The 13,777-nt window shown below is 36.2% G+C and overlaps 1 protein-coding gene across 5 annotated transcripts in view; it reads left to right on the top strand.

Moving 5' to 3' along the window:
• The window catches only part of GRM8 (glutamate metabotropic receptor 8), a 335,277-nt gene that overhangs the window by 138,497 nt on the left and 183,003 nt on the right, over positions 1-13,777 (top strand). For all 5 annotated transcript variants that reach the window (XM_017818222.1, XM_017818227.1, XM_017818225.1 and 2 more), the window contains 2 exons: positions 12,620-12,755; positions 13,236-13,390. In XM_017818222.1, coding sequence (XP_017673711.1) covers positions 12,620-12,755; positions 13,236-13,390 — 291 coding nt within the window. The remainder of the gene's footprint in view (positions 1-12,619; positions 12,756-13,235; positions 13,391-13,777) is intronic.

Raw genomic sequence — 13,777 nt, 5'->3', positions numbered from 1 at the left:
GATGCAGGCTCAAATAGGCTTTTATTTCATCTTGTATTAACAGTATAATGGTGTCCACTACTGTGCGATGCTCAGTAAAAGCAATTTTGTACTTAGTGACTATTTTTTTGTATCACTGTTGGGTTTTTTTTTTGCCTTATTGTCTAAAAAATGTGGTGGATCTATCGAACCTTGTATTAGAAGGGGGTGAGCTGTAGACATCTTTTGTTGGTTATTAGATACCATGAATATATAATACGTGACACAGCAATCAGTTCCTTCAATTTCTCTTACAGCTAATGGTGATTTACTGTAGTGCAGCTCATATTTGCATGGAAAGAGTTAGGTCTGGATTATTCTAATTTTAAAACATTAAAATCAAGGCAGAAACAAAGCCTGAAGAGCACTGGCAAGATTTCATCTATGGTAGAACAAAGAATGGTGCTGGTCTGTGACGAGGATTAAACCATGGTCCAGCAACCTTCCCAGTGTTTGATCTGTTTTCTGTGTCCTAAGCCTTCCTTGACTTACAGACATTGCTTTTCCTCCATTTGATAACTACATTAGTAAAAGTATCCAGATTTTCCTTTTACTGTAGTGTATCTTAGCATCTTTATTTCTGAACAGAGTTGCATCCATTCATCTGATGTCACTGAGCAGCTTGGCTGAGGTTCAGTGAGATCCATATATTGTAACAGATTTTCCAAGTTTGGACTAGGAGAGCCAAAACTCTTCTTCCCACTAGCTGCCATTCTTTACAGGTGATTTTACATTAACTGTGCACTTTGATGAAAAGAGCAGGCTTTTGTGTTTCTGCCTGCATGAATAGCAGCTTTCTCCTCATGTTTTTCCTTCTTTGATGTTAGGTAGAGCCTTTATTCCTTTCACAATGTTAATGAGAATGAAGCCATGTTTCTACTATCCGAAAAAAGGATAGGCGTGGTTAAATCCTGTCCTAGTAAAATTCCTGACAGACCACATAACAGCAGAATTCAATCCTGTTTGCTGGTCATTTGCCAACAAGGCAAGACATTGCATTCCCACTGTTTTAGAAATAGGGTTATCTGAATCAGATCACCCATCAGACCTTCCACCCAGAATCCTTAGTATATGCCTGCTGTATGATTTACAGGAAAGGGTTAATTCAGAAGATTAATTTGATATTTGTGTCCTCAAACAAAAGACAGATGTGAGTAATTAGACATTTTATAAAAGTAAACACTGCTGTATTATTGCAATTTATTTTATATGTGAAGGAAACATTCCTGTCTGGTCATCCAGGAGCCTCTCTGGCAATCACACTTGGACCACCTGAGCTGGGACCAAAGCGCCTTCACAGCGGGCAGCTCCAGTGAGACAACAGGTGCCCTGCTTGACTCCCTACACCCACTCACACAGTCAGACAAGGTTTCCTTACCTTTCATACCCTGGCAGTCTAAGTGTGTGACAGTCTGGGGTAGTTGGCTCCTGCTGTGTCTCTCAGTGCCCGGTCACTCGACTGGTCCCACAGGTTCCTGTGCCCTTTGTGCAAAGGGCAGCTCCAGTTCATGGCCTCCTGCCCTGGGCTCACACCCCCCCGAGCTCGATTTGCAGCTTGCAAATCGTGGAGCTGCCTGCACTAATTCTATGTGCACAGATAGTAACTTTCATCCAAGAACAAGCAAGCACTGTTTTAGCATTTATTAAAACCATTTCAGTGCTTTTACTTTTGTCTTGATGTTTCTACACTGTTGTTACATACCTTACAGCATATTAACACATATTCAGTTTGCAAGGTCTTCTTTGATTTCATGCATAGGGCTTCTGAACACTTTCCAGCTGCTTGATTCAGCTGTAAATTCTCAGGCCCGTTGCAGCCCTCTGCACGTCTACCTGGTTAGTCACCTTTGATCCAATGTCTTTTTTTCTCTAGGCCTTTATGAATTCAGCTAATCCTGTATCCCATCATGCTTTGAGAAATGACCAATTAGCTGATCCGCTCACTCCTGGATTTCTCAAGAGATATTTTACCACTTGATGTTAAATGCAGAGACAACAGGCTCCTCTCGTTAACTTGGTTCTCTGATCCAGATCTCACAAAACAGTGCTGTAGACTTTCTTAAAGCTATTGTGTCTGTGTGGCCAGCTTTAATTCAGTTACATTTTTAAAATTAAGGTAATCTTCGGTAGGTTTATTTACATGGAAGACTGCAGAGTCACTAACTCATTCCCATATATTAATACCTGTGTTACAAAAGAAATATTGTTGCTGCTTAATATCACTTTATTTTCAACTAGTATAAAGAAATATGAAGACCTGAAGCAATATATAAGACTTAGCCTCATTATCTCAATTTTTTATTACCCTCAATGGTAAAAAGTCAACAGATAAAATTCCTTAATATTTTTAGATCCTAATGGTGTTTTTACCCAAGTGTCCAACTCTTAAAGTACTTTAAAGTCAATAAATACAGTTAGGTGCTAAGATCAAAATAGATATATGAATTTAAAAAATGTAACTTGAAGCCTAGATACCTAATTAAATAAACTCGGCCTTCCTAATTTTTAATGTAACTTGATCACAAAACTTAATAATGTAACAAGTTGTTGTGTTTGGAAGAATGAGGAGGTGAAAAACTGTTTTTGATGAAAAAGGTGTAAACAGACCTAATTGTTTACAAACTGAAGCTAGAAACATTAAACATTAACCTGATTTAAAGGCACATTTTTTTCCAGTAATGAGGATTATAAATAATATGAGAAACTTCTACAAGGGTGTGACACACCCTTCATATCTTGAAATTGCTTATTTTTTTAGTTATATACACTTCAACTCAGATGGAAACCATCTGGTTTCAGACATTTTAGGGTAACATTCTTTGACTCACTACACATGGAATCAGTCAGAAATTATATTTCCATTGCATTGAAAATTCTGATATTGAAAAAAATTAAAACATATACTGAAATTTGTTTTGTGGCACTTCAGAATTCTACAGAGAAAATAAAACATTTACTTCCCAAGTGTTTAATTTCTCTGTCTCAGTAATACTGGCGTGTCATCGTGTACTGAATTAAAAAAAAAAAAGCTGAAAATGATACATTTGAAATAAAAAAATTAAATTTTATCTTAATGTTTTAATATTGCTAAGATAAAAGGAAAAAAATTAATCACTATGTCATTTCATCCTTTAAAATTTTGTCTAACAGATCAAAAATATTTAATTTTTAATTGAACTGTCTTTCCAAAAGCTAAATTAGGCTTTCGAAAAAGATTCTGATCACCTTTAAATGTGGAAGAGGCCAAGGTAGATGATAATTGTCCCTTTGGGCCTGAAAATCTTTTCTTTTTTAGTCTAATCCATGAACAGAGCTGCACATATATGGTGTCATCACTGTAAGATAATCATAACTTATAAGAGAACTTCAGCTTGTTCCTGCATGGCTAAAAGCTTCGTGGCTCTTGATGAAATTTCCATGAAAGTGGACAAGGCTCCTTGAGCACAAGGTTGCAAGTGAGCACTCGAGTAATGTTAGCATGGGCTTAACTTCAGTCTAGGTATGCTATGCAGAGGATTTCTGCAGTAAACCTCGTTATTTCCACGTGCATCTCCATTTTATTGTGGGAGACTGTAAATCTACATTATATTTACTTTCCGGGGATTAGATTTACCTACAAGATTCCCAGTCAGAAGTGATCCCTTCTTGATTTTCATTGCAAATTTGTTCTTATAATTTCATGTGGAGAAAACCACAGAATTCTCTTTTCCCAGTTTTGGACAAAAATTAGCTGACAGTTATTTTCTGAGGTTATTTTTTTGAACTTCAAACGTTGAGACTCTTTTTTGAATGTCACATTCAAGCTCAAATATCAGTAGTCAAACTTAGACTTATCTTCATCAAAGTTAAGTAATTCTTTATATGCAAACTATTTTGATAGTTCACATTATGAGAAAACAAATATTGGATGACTAGAGGTAACCTAATATAAATAACACATCCCTAATTTTAAGAATAATTTTCTGATACTGGACTTTATGGTTACAGAAATACATGAGGAAAGACGAAAATTGATTTTGTTACAAACCTTCTTGAAGATAGCAAAAAGTAAAATTTATTTTTAAAAAACCCAGTGAATACAAGAGATCTGTGATTATTTTATGACCACAAAAGAGAAGAATGTCTTCACTTATAAAAACAGGCCAAGAACTTTCAGAATGAGAACATTAATCACAGCTACTATTTTTCTTAGAAGGCATGATTAAAAGTCAGGTTCCACTGCCTGTGTACAGCATTTCAGTTCAAAGGAGGTGACTGAATACAATCTCTGAACACCATGATAGCACTAAGAAGCATGTAAGAGAGAAGTAGGATACCAGCCTAGTATTAAAATAAGGCAACCCAGGACAACTTAATTGAAAACAGTCTTTTGTATCACTGGTAAAATATTTAAAATAAACAGGGTGGAGAATGGAACAAAAAACAGTTAAACCAGAGAGCACTGTAGGGAGCAAAGTATACTGAAAGCAGAAAGATTATATTTATTTAGAAAAGAATGTTTTAGCGAAATCCAGCCCTCCTTGTGATGGACTTTCTTTTCCTGTTTAAACATAGTTACTTACAAGGAATGCTATAAACTCCTGTGTCATCTTCATGATGCTCTATAAACCACTGTAAGTTTTCCAGATCTTTAGAAAAAACCACCAAGAATAAAGGGGGCCTCCTTTCCTCATTAAGGGTATACCTGGCATGTATCCAGAAAACAGAAAATAGCAGTAAATTTCTTTTTTTGTATTATGCCTCTGCAAGTTCTAAATCTACAACTAGGAAGAACAATCATTCCCCAGAGGAAAATATTCACACTCACTGTGATGATAAAAAAAAGACATATCTGTGAAAGCATTGCAACAGTTGACCAGTAAAGTGGAGGCAAATTTCAATTACATTTTTTTTGGCCACAGATCGTTTTGAAGTTTGACTGGGCATCCCATGTCCTTTCTGAACTAGTTATACAGGGATTTACTGTGGAGAGGAAAAATCCTCTCTCACAACCTTCCAGAATTCATTCTTTTCAGGCTTTTTTTTTTTTTGGCTGGCTATGTGTTTTTTACCCATTCATAAACATCTCCACTACAGATGAATTTTTCTTTTAGCATCTCACTTTCAAGACTGTGAAAGCTGGCTTTCATTTACACAAATAGCACTAAAAAGTCAAAGGATGAAAAATGTGTGCTTTGTGGATTGGGTTCTTTTTTCCGAAATAGAAAAAAAAAATCAGTAGGTTTGGTGATAGTGAAAATATCCCTTGCAGTTATTTTCCATCGATGCTGGTGTTAATGGAATATATAGTGGTACACTTGGAACTGTTGCTTCTGGGGGGAACAAAAAAAAAGAAATAAAAATGAAAAGTGAATATTTTACTGTTCAGAATGGAAGTATAAAATAGTAGATTTCTCTTACTTCATGTCACCTTAGAAACTGATTCTGACGACTGAAGCCAATAGCCAGTGGTCTCATATGGAGTCAGAGCTGGTTTTTTCTCTCTTCATTTTCTATTTTAGAATTAGCATCTGCTTTCCCCATGATGTAAGGATCTTTGTGAGCACATGTGTTTGTGAAATATGCATGGCTATGTGCCTGTGAATGTACATGTAGGAATGTAAAAAATAGGTTTAAAAGGAATGGATGAGTTGTCTTTATCAGAATGTTTTGTGTTCTTTCATGGTCTCACTTAATGCTTTCTAATTTTTATTTTTTAAATTTTTTTGCAAAAGAATTAATAAATATAAGACACAACAATAAACATTTGCTAAAAAGCCTTTTCTAGAACACTAAAATAAACAAGAGGGATTTTGATATCCTAAAGGATGTTAGTTTTGAGTAGAAAATCTCATGACTGTTGCTGACAGGTTAGTGAAAAAGCATCATTGACCTGCTAGTGCATTGAAAACACATTTGTAAAAAATATTAGGGGATTTTGAGGAAATAAGTTTTACTTAAGTAAAGGAATTAAGACACCAATACATGGGCTTGAAATTATGAGTGTTTTTGTCTGTTCAAAGGTTATAACAAAATCTTTCACGCTCCATTATACTTTGGGGTATTAGATACTAAGTGCCACTTTTATCCATTCAGAGTTAATTATTGTTTAAAATCCTTATTTTTAAAATTATTTTCTTTCTATTACTTTATATCAAAAAAGTAGTAACACTATTAGCTGAAGAATTAACTGTCTTTGCAAAAGTAAGTCAGTGAATTTTTTGCTGAGGTATTTGGTGAGCTTCTGAGGAAATGGGAAGCCATAAGGGTTTAGGTTATTTCCATACTACAGTTAACTTGTGACTGCAAAAAAGGAGGTGCATTGGAGTGAGATTTTATTTAACTAGATTTGGACATGAATAGCAATGAAGTTACCATGGTGTGGACTTATGTGGAAGAACAGACCCTGCTGAATGCTCGGGTTCTTACTCATAAAGCTAAGCTATCCTGAAGTCCATACAGCTTCATCAGAAAACATATGGTTTCTTGGGGGAGTTAAGTGAAGGTAGCTCTGGAAAAAAATGCAAGGCTGCATTCAGACCTCCCAGCTGTAGGACTTTGGCATTAAGGATAAATTTAATTGTGAAGAATTATTGGTTGAGAAATTTGATTTTCAACCTGTAATTATATCTTCCTAGGTGTCACTCCCTGTTGACTCATGCTCTAGAAAATTATTCTTAATGGAATCTGGAGACACACAAGGGGATGGTAGCAAGTTGGTTGTAGTTTGAATAATAAATACTAAAAATTATTGATTATCAACATCAGTCTCATGCAGAACAGTTACTTACCTTATTTTTCTTTAGCATTCAGATTTCTTACTATCCAAAGTTGTCAGATAATGAACTCTCTGCTTAAAAAGAATGTCTTGATGGACTCACAGACTATCCTGATTTTTGTGCACAGAACTTGAGTTTGGAGCATCTTGTAGTTTTTAGTATCTTCAACAATCTTTGTGCTGATCTAGGTTCCTGGCAATTGGAACAGACTTTTGATATAACCAGGTCTAGATTTTCTAGACTTCTATTATAACCAGTGGAAGTACTAGAAGAGGAGGAGAAATGGAATTGTTTTGTTTTCCTCATATGTCATACTGTCAGAAGTGTGCAGTGTCCAGTCAGAGGCTCTCTCTGCCTGAGGCATCACCCTGTGAGCCTCACAGGAGTTCTCACTGAGGCTTCTTCTGAGTGCCTGACATCTGTTCCTCTACTTGGAAGAAGAACTTCAAATATTTCTGTAATGTCTTTTTGAAACTTTCCACAGGCCTACATTAAAATTTTTTTGGCCTAATGACCAGTCACATATAATTCATCTTAAAGCCAGCTGACAAATTCCTGTTAGGTAGGACTGCATCCCAGATATGCCCTGGCTATTTGTCCTGAGCTTTTTCAGGAACAATGCGATTTGTGATGAAACTGTCATGAAATAATCGACTTGCAAAGATGTAGATACGTCAGGTGACGTATACCTCCTTATGTTAAGAAATAGACAGCTTGTCAAAGCAAGTGCATAGCTTGATCCCTTTCCTATTCCAATGCTAAGGCTAGTGTTATATTTATGTGGGGGAAAAAATAGTTTAGAGGGTAAACTAGTTCCATGTAGTATGGTTGTGGTCCCAACACTGATCCCACTTGAACTGAAAACTGTCTTCAGCTTTTTTGGTACAAAGACAGTACCCTTTCTTGCATAACCTACTAAGGTGGTCCATAATGTAGTGCTGAGTCCTACCTGGGGTGGGAGACAATACGGCCCTTGTATTTGCATTTATCTTCATCATTCAAATTTTCTACAAAGTCTGTCTGATATTTTCCAAATATGCATTCAATGTCGATTCAATTAAATTCTGACACCCAGCTTCATACAGTTGAGTATTTAATGGTTTACAAGCACCATGTCGTCTTGTGATTTCAGAACCCCAGGGAGTAAAAACTAATATTTATTATTTTAAAATCATTGCAATTTTAACAGCCAAAATTACGCAGGTACTACATATACTTTTTTCCCCTGTTGGAAGAATCACTGCTGTAAGAGCACCAAAAGAATAGAAAATGTTTATTGATCCTGTGTACTGACAATATCTTCAAAATCTCCTTTTTTTTTCTTGTTTGGTGGTAATGTGTTTCCCACAAGCTGTGTTATACAGACCACCTGTAAGCAAACCAAGCCCAGCCTTGAACAATTTTTTTAAGATGTGATTTTTATCACAATGGAGAAAAGGACTCGGAAACATATTTTTGTAGATCGGGTCTGGTGACAACTCCATTTTTAAAAGCACATGGGTTACCAGCTGCTAACCATGGTGCACAGTGGCTGGACTGAGCACTGGGTCACAAGTGAGGCATCTTCTGCCATGAACCTGATTTCCAGCTCCTACCTCTGCTCTCCTTCTCTTTATCATCACCTGGCCCCAGGTGCTGGATATCGCACTTGATAGCTGCTAGACAGAAGAAAAATGGATACTTGTCATCACTGACACAATGCAGTTCATATTAACTGTTTTCTTTCTCAAATCAAGCTTTAGGATGGCTGAGAATGACCTTAGCTTTACAGATCTGAGAACTTAACAAAGAGACTTAACACAGTTTGGTGCTAAGACTTTTATTTTCCCCCAGAGTAGCTGAAGAACTACTTTCCATCAGTGGCCTCTTAATGTCTTTGAAATGTGTGACAGATGCAAACTCTTAATTTCATTTCCTATGTCATATATGAATTAGGGAATGGCTACAAGAGCAGTGGGTAAATTACTAGTCTCCATAGTAGAGCTACCTGAAGTGAGTCTGTCTGGCTGATTTTGTTTTTGGTCCCAATAACAGCTTTTAGCGCAGTGCCCTCTGAAGCCTCATCATAGGTCCTTTTAATTGATAGGGCTTAAACATATAACTTCCTTCTCAGTAAGAAGAAAGTTACCTTTCATTTCTTCTTACAAATGTTAGATTTATCATCATTTTGGCCAAGGGAAATTTAGACCAATGTAGTTTTTTAAGTACATCCCCAGACAATGAAGGATAAAAAATATTTTAAAAACCAGCCACAGGGACAAGCAGTCATCATCCCAAATCAGTCAGAAATGCTGACAGAGTGAAATGTGTAGATGCTATTTGTTCTTATGATTCAGAGCCATAAATTCTCCAGGGACATTAGATGTCTGAACCACCTGCCCTTTGGCACCTCTGCAGCAAATGGTAAATCCATTGGTATCACATATGAGACATCTGTTCTCAAACCCTATTTCTTCTTGATTTGGGGAAATCTCTCTTTTGTTCACGCTTCATAAGATAAATCATTACTGGTGGCCTTAAAATTTGTCTTTTTAGTACCTCAGCTACCTATTTTGGAGGAATGATTATTCCTTATTCAGTTTGCTGGCACATAGGAATCCTTTTCTTAGGCACTTATCTCTCTCTGTGTCTGGGCACTTAGCCCAGGCTGTAGATTTCAAAGCCAGCAGGGCGCCAAGAGGTTAGACACTGTAATGTTGTGAGTACCTTTCTGGATCTAGCATTTCATCATTAGCTGAAATTGATACCCTGCTATTTGTTTGAGCAACAGTTGTATATGCAGTATATAGGTAAGGATGTATACAAGGTGGTTTTTGAGTTGGAGATAGCCTACACAGTCAATTATAAATGTACCAACAAGTCTGAGGTGCATTTTATTTTGTTCCTAGTAGTACTTAACACATTCTTCAATGCAGAGATGCTGAGATACACAGTACAGTCATGGCTGAACTTGCTGCCACAGTGATGGAATGGTGTTTCTTCTACACTATTTTCATGCAAATAGCCTCTTTAGATACTACAGTTTTTCATTGCTTGATAGCCATTTCACTCAGACTGTAGATGGCTATATGTAGTTTATTATATATATGCATTTTGTAATATTTGCATTTGAGTTTTATGTGGATAGAATGATTTTTTTTCCTAAGGGCTTTTGCATGAGTAGAAGTAGTTGAAAAATGCGCTCTCAAAATATATGAGGTAACAAATTATTAATTTATGTCATTTTTTAGGATCTCTGTTACTTTTTGTGCTGAAGGACTCTGGGGACATCTGAGAGCTTGACATTTTTTTCTAGTTTTTCTTTTTTTAACAATGAATTGCTGATTGTTTCATTTACAGGATATCTGCTAAATATTTCTCTTACATTTCTGCCCTATTACTTGGGAAAGAGGTTGTAGTAAAGGGCTTTTTGAGTGTCTATCACTATAGCCTAATATCAGCTTAGATAATTGGCTGAAGCTTTTCACAGTAGAGTGTCCATCTTTTCATTAGTGGATTTTCAAAAATACCATATGAATATTAGGATCACCTGCTATAAAGGTTTATTTGTCATTGTTGGCAAATTAGTTGTCCATTGTGGGGGAACCAAGATGTTCATAAAAATGTGAAGAAATTTAGGCTCTATATTCCATTTTAAAGCAGATGAGTAAATTATTTATGTTACGTTGTTACACTATTTGTAGATGGTAAAGAACTATGTACAAACAATTTTTGTTAGAAATGGTAGATATTCTGACTTGCAAATATTTCTTTTATGTAAAACAGAGAAGAATTCAGGACAAGCCTATGCTGTAGAATGAATTTCTCAATCTAACAAAATAATAATGTAACCGCAACTAATTGATATCTAACTGAAAAAGGTGATATGCTTACCTGTGAATAAAACTGGCTGATGTAATTTAAAAGTTATTTTTACACTGGCAGTTGACAATTACATGCTTCTTTTATCCCATATCTAAACCTGTTTGCCTCTTTTGCTTAAAGATTAAATACGTTAAGCTTAAGAAAGCTTACAAAAGGGACCTCAATAAAATCTTCATGTAAGTGTATATCCCAAGCTTCACGTGGCTGGACCCTTGTTTTTGTTCAAATCCTATCACTGATAGTGTGCATCAACCTAATAAGCAAAGTACTTTGGAAAAACAGAAGGTTGACGTTTTGATAGGGGGACAAGACTGCTGAGAGTGTTGGAAAGCCTCCCAATATAGCCATCTAACTATGACTTTGGTTGACTACCCTTAATACATAGTAACATATGTGCCTCAAATGATCTTATGCATCAGAAAATAAATACTAGCATTCATTAAAGATAGAACATCTCTCTTAAAACACGTTCTTATTCACACTGAAGGCAATCTTCATTGTAGAAGTATTCAGACGCAGAGATGCAAAACTTATATTTTGTTTTGCTTTTGTCTAGTAACGTGTCACTTTTTGTTAGAGTTAACATTAATTTTCTCGATTTTCTGGGTTTATTAATGATTAGATTCTTCACAAGAGGCTTTTATGCTTGGAATAACAATGGGCAAGGACAAATACTTTTGGGATGTAATAGATGTAGTAATGAGAATCAGGCAATAGTTCTTAAGAAAAAATAATCAAAATAGGCAAATCAGCAAACAATAATAGATCATCTATAGTATAGGAAGCTGGTGCCAATATGGACTCAGTGATTCAAGAAACAGGCCAAAGGAATTTTTCTCCTTGCAGCAATACACAGATAACAGTATTGTAACTAGGAAGTAGAGATTCCCTTGGACTGGTGTATGAAAGCTATTAGAAATCCCTAAGTTTCTGTAGAAATTTGGCCCTTTTTTTCCTGACAGGTAAAACATAAAGATTTCAATTAGCACTTTCCTCCCTCTGTCAGGAAGAGATAGAAAAAAATATCATTTCTGAGTTTGTGTTCATTTGCTGATTAGTAATTTAGAATATTAAATGATAACCTATTAAATAATTAAGACAACTTAATTACGAATGTCATAATAACAATTAAAAGTGATCTGTATGTATTCGTTCATAAGAAGACATTGCAAATTCTCTACATTGTACTCTCTGCTGAGAAAGCAAAGGTGTATGACAGTACCTGATGCCAAAGAGCCACATTATGAACAATTTCCTCAGGAGAGAAAAAGGAGAGGCAGACACTGATTTCTTCTCTGTGGTGACCAGTGACAGAACCCAAGAGAATGGCCTGAAATTGCGTCAGAGGAGGTTTAGGTTGGATATTAGAAAAAGGTTCTTCACCCAGAGGGTGGTTGGACACTGGAACAGGATCCCCAGGGAAGTGGTCACACTACCAACCCTAACAGAGTTCAAGAAGCATTTGGACAGTACTCTCAGGCACATGGTGTGACTCTTGTGGATGGTCCTGTGCAAGGCCAGCAGTTGGATTTGATGATTCTTGTGGGTCCCTTCCAACTCAGCATATTCTGTGATTCTGTGAACATAAGATAACTGTGGAATTGTGGCTCCATGGTTCAATGCAATGCTGTGGCAAGGCTGAGTTCTCAGGTGCCCTGAATTAGATAGGTCTGTGGAACTCAGTCCAGCTGAGCCAGTGTGGTACTTGACAATATACGTCTGGATTCTGTTTAAAAATGTATTTAAAAATTAAATAACAGGTAATGGTGTTGTAATCTTTAAGACATTAAATGTGTAAGTAAGTACAGTGAATATTTCAAAATACACAGATAATTTTACTTTGACTGTGCTGCTGTATCTCAGATTAGCACCTTGCTTTCTTTGCCTGCCTGGTTAACTGTGGATTATCTGAAGTATGGATATTTAGTGTGCTAAAATTCTTCTTCTTTTTTTTTTTGTATCATTTTAATTTTTCTTAGGAGGTGTTTGCATTGCTCAGTCACTCAAAATCCCTCGGGAACCAAGACCAGGAGAATTTGAAAAGATCATCAAGCGCTTGTTGGAAACTCCAAATGCTCGAGCAGTGATCATGTTTGCGAACGAAGATGATATTAGGTGCCTGGTTCCTAATTTTGTGTATTGAAGATGTTTCCTCTTCACAAAGATGCTTGGTTGGCTGGTGCAGAATAGAGTAATAAAGGAGTTTCAGATTCAGTCCCATTTAAAAATTCTTGGAAATCTGATGATAAGAAATTGAGTTGTAATTATACAGTGTGCTAGTCCTTTATTCTGTGTAGTTCTAACCTGTTCCTAGCTCCAAAGAGTCCAGTGCCAATAGATTGTTATTTGGTGACTGAAAAGGAAGAAACAAATAAGAATACTAGAAAAATACTGCTAAAGATGAAACAAATTGACTTGTATAGAACTGTATCTTGAGTTCATTACAGCTGTTATTGAATATGCTTTAGACTGTGAAAACTATTGACTACATGATTAGTGTAAGTTTACTTATGCATAGCCAAAATAAATGCTGGGGATTCTCAGGTTCTTTGTAAATGCAGCTTGTTTAATTAATCATCTGTTGTTTGTTTGCAGGCGAATACTGGAAGCAGCAAAAAAAGCTAATCAGTCTGGACATTTCCTCTGGATTGGCTCAGACAGCTGGGGGTCAAAAATTTCACCAGTTCAGCAGCAAGAGGAGATTGCGGAAGGCGCAGTAACCATTCTACCCAAAAGAACATCAATAGATGGTAGGGACACACACGGCACAAAAACCTTGTTCTCTGCCAATGTTCAAGTACCATATGTCTCTTTAAAAAATAATTAAAAAATCATGTAGTCCTTGATTACAGGGTAATCAGGAAAAACTTTCCAACTAAGTAACCGGAGTGGGCCTGATCCAACAATCATTTAATATCTCTGTTAAGATGAGGAGATGCTGAATCTGCAATTAGGCAATCTTATAATTGTCTACTAATTAGGACATTTGGGATCGAGAGCTTCTTAACATAGCCTGGTGGTTTTTTGGGACAAATAAGGAGAGTATTGGATGGATGATAATGAGTCAACTTATTCTCTGGGGAGGACATCAATCTATGCCCTTCTTTCCTCTCCTAAACTTACTTTAAGAACCCACT

The sequence above is a fragment of the Lepidothrix coronata genome, unplaced genomic scaffold (genome assembly GCF_001604755.1).
Source record: "Lepidothrix coronata isolate B3197 unplaced genomic scaffold, Lepidothrix_coronata-1.0 Scaffold66, whole genome shotgun sequence".
NCBI lineage: Eukaryota > Metazoa > Chordata > Aves > Passeriformes > Pipridae > Lepidothrix > Lepidothrix coronata.
The sequence above is the reverse complement of the archived record's forward strand: the minus strand, read 5'-3'. Positions and strand labels throughout refer to the sequence as shown.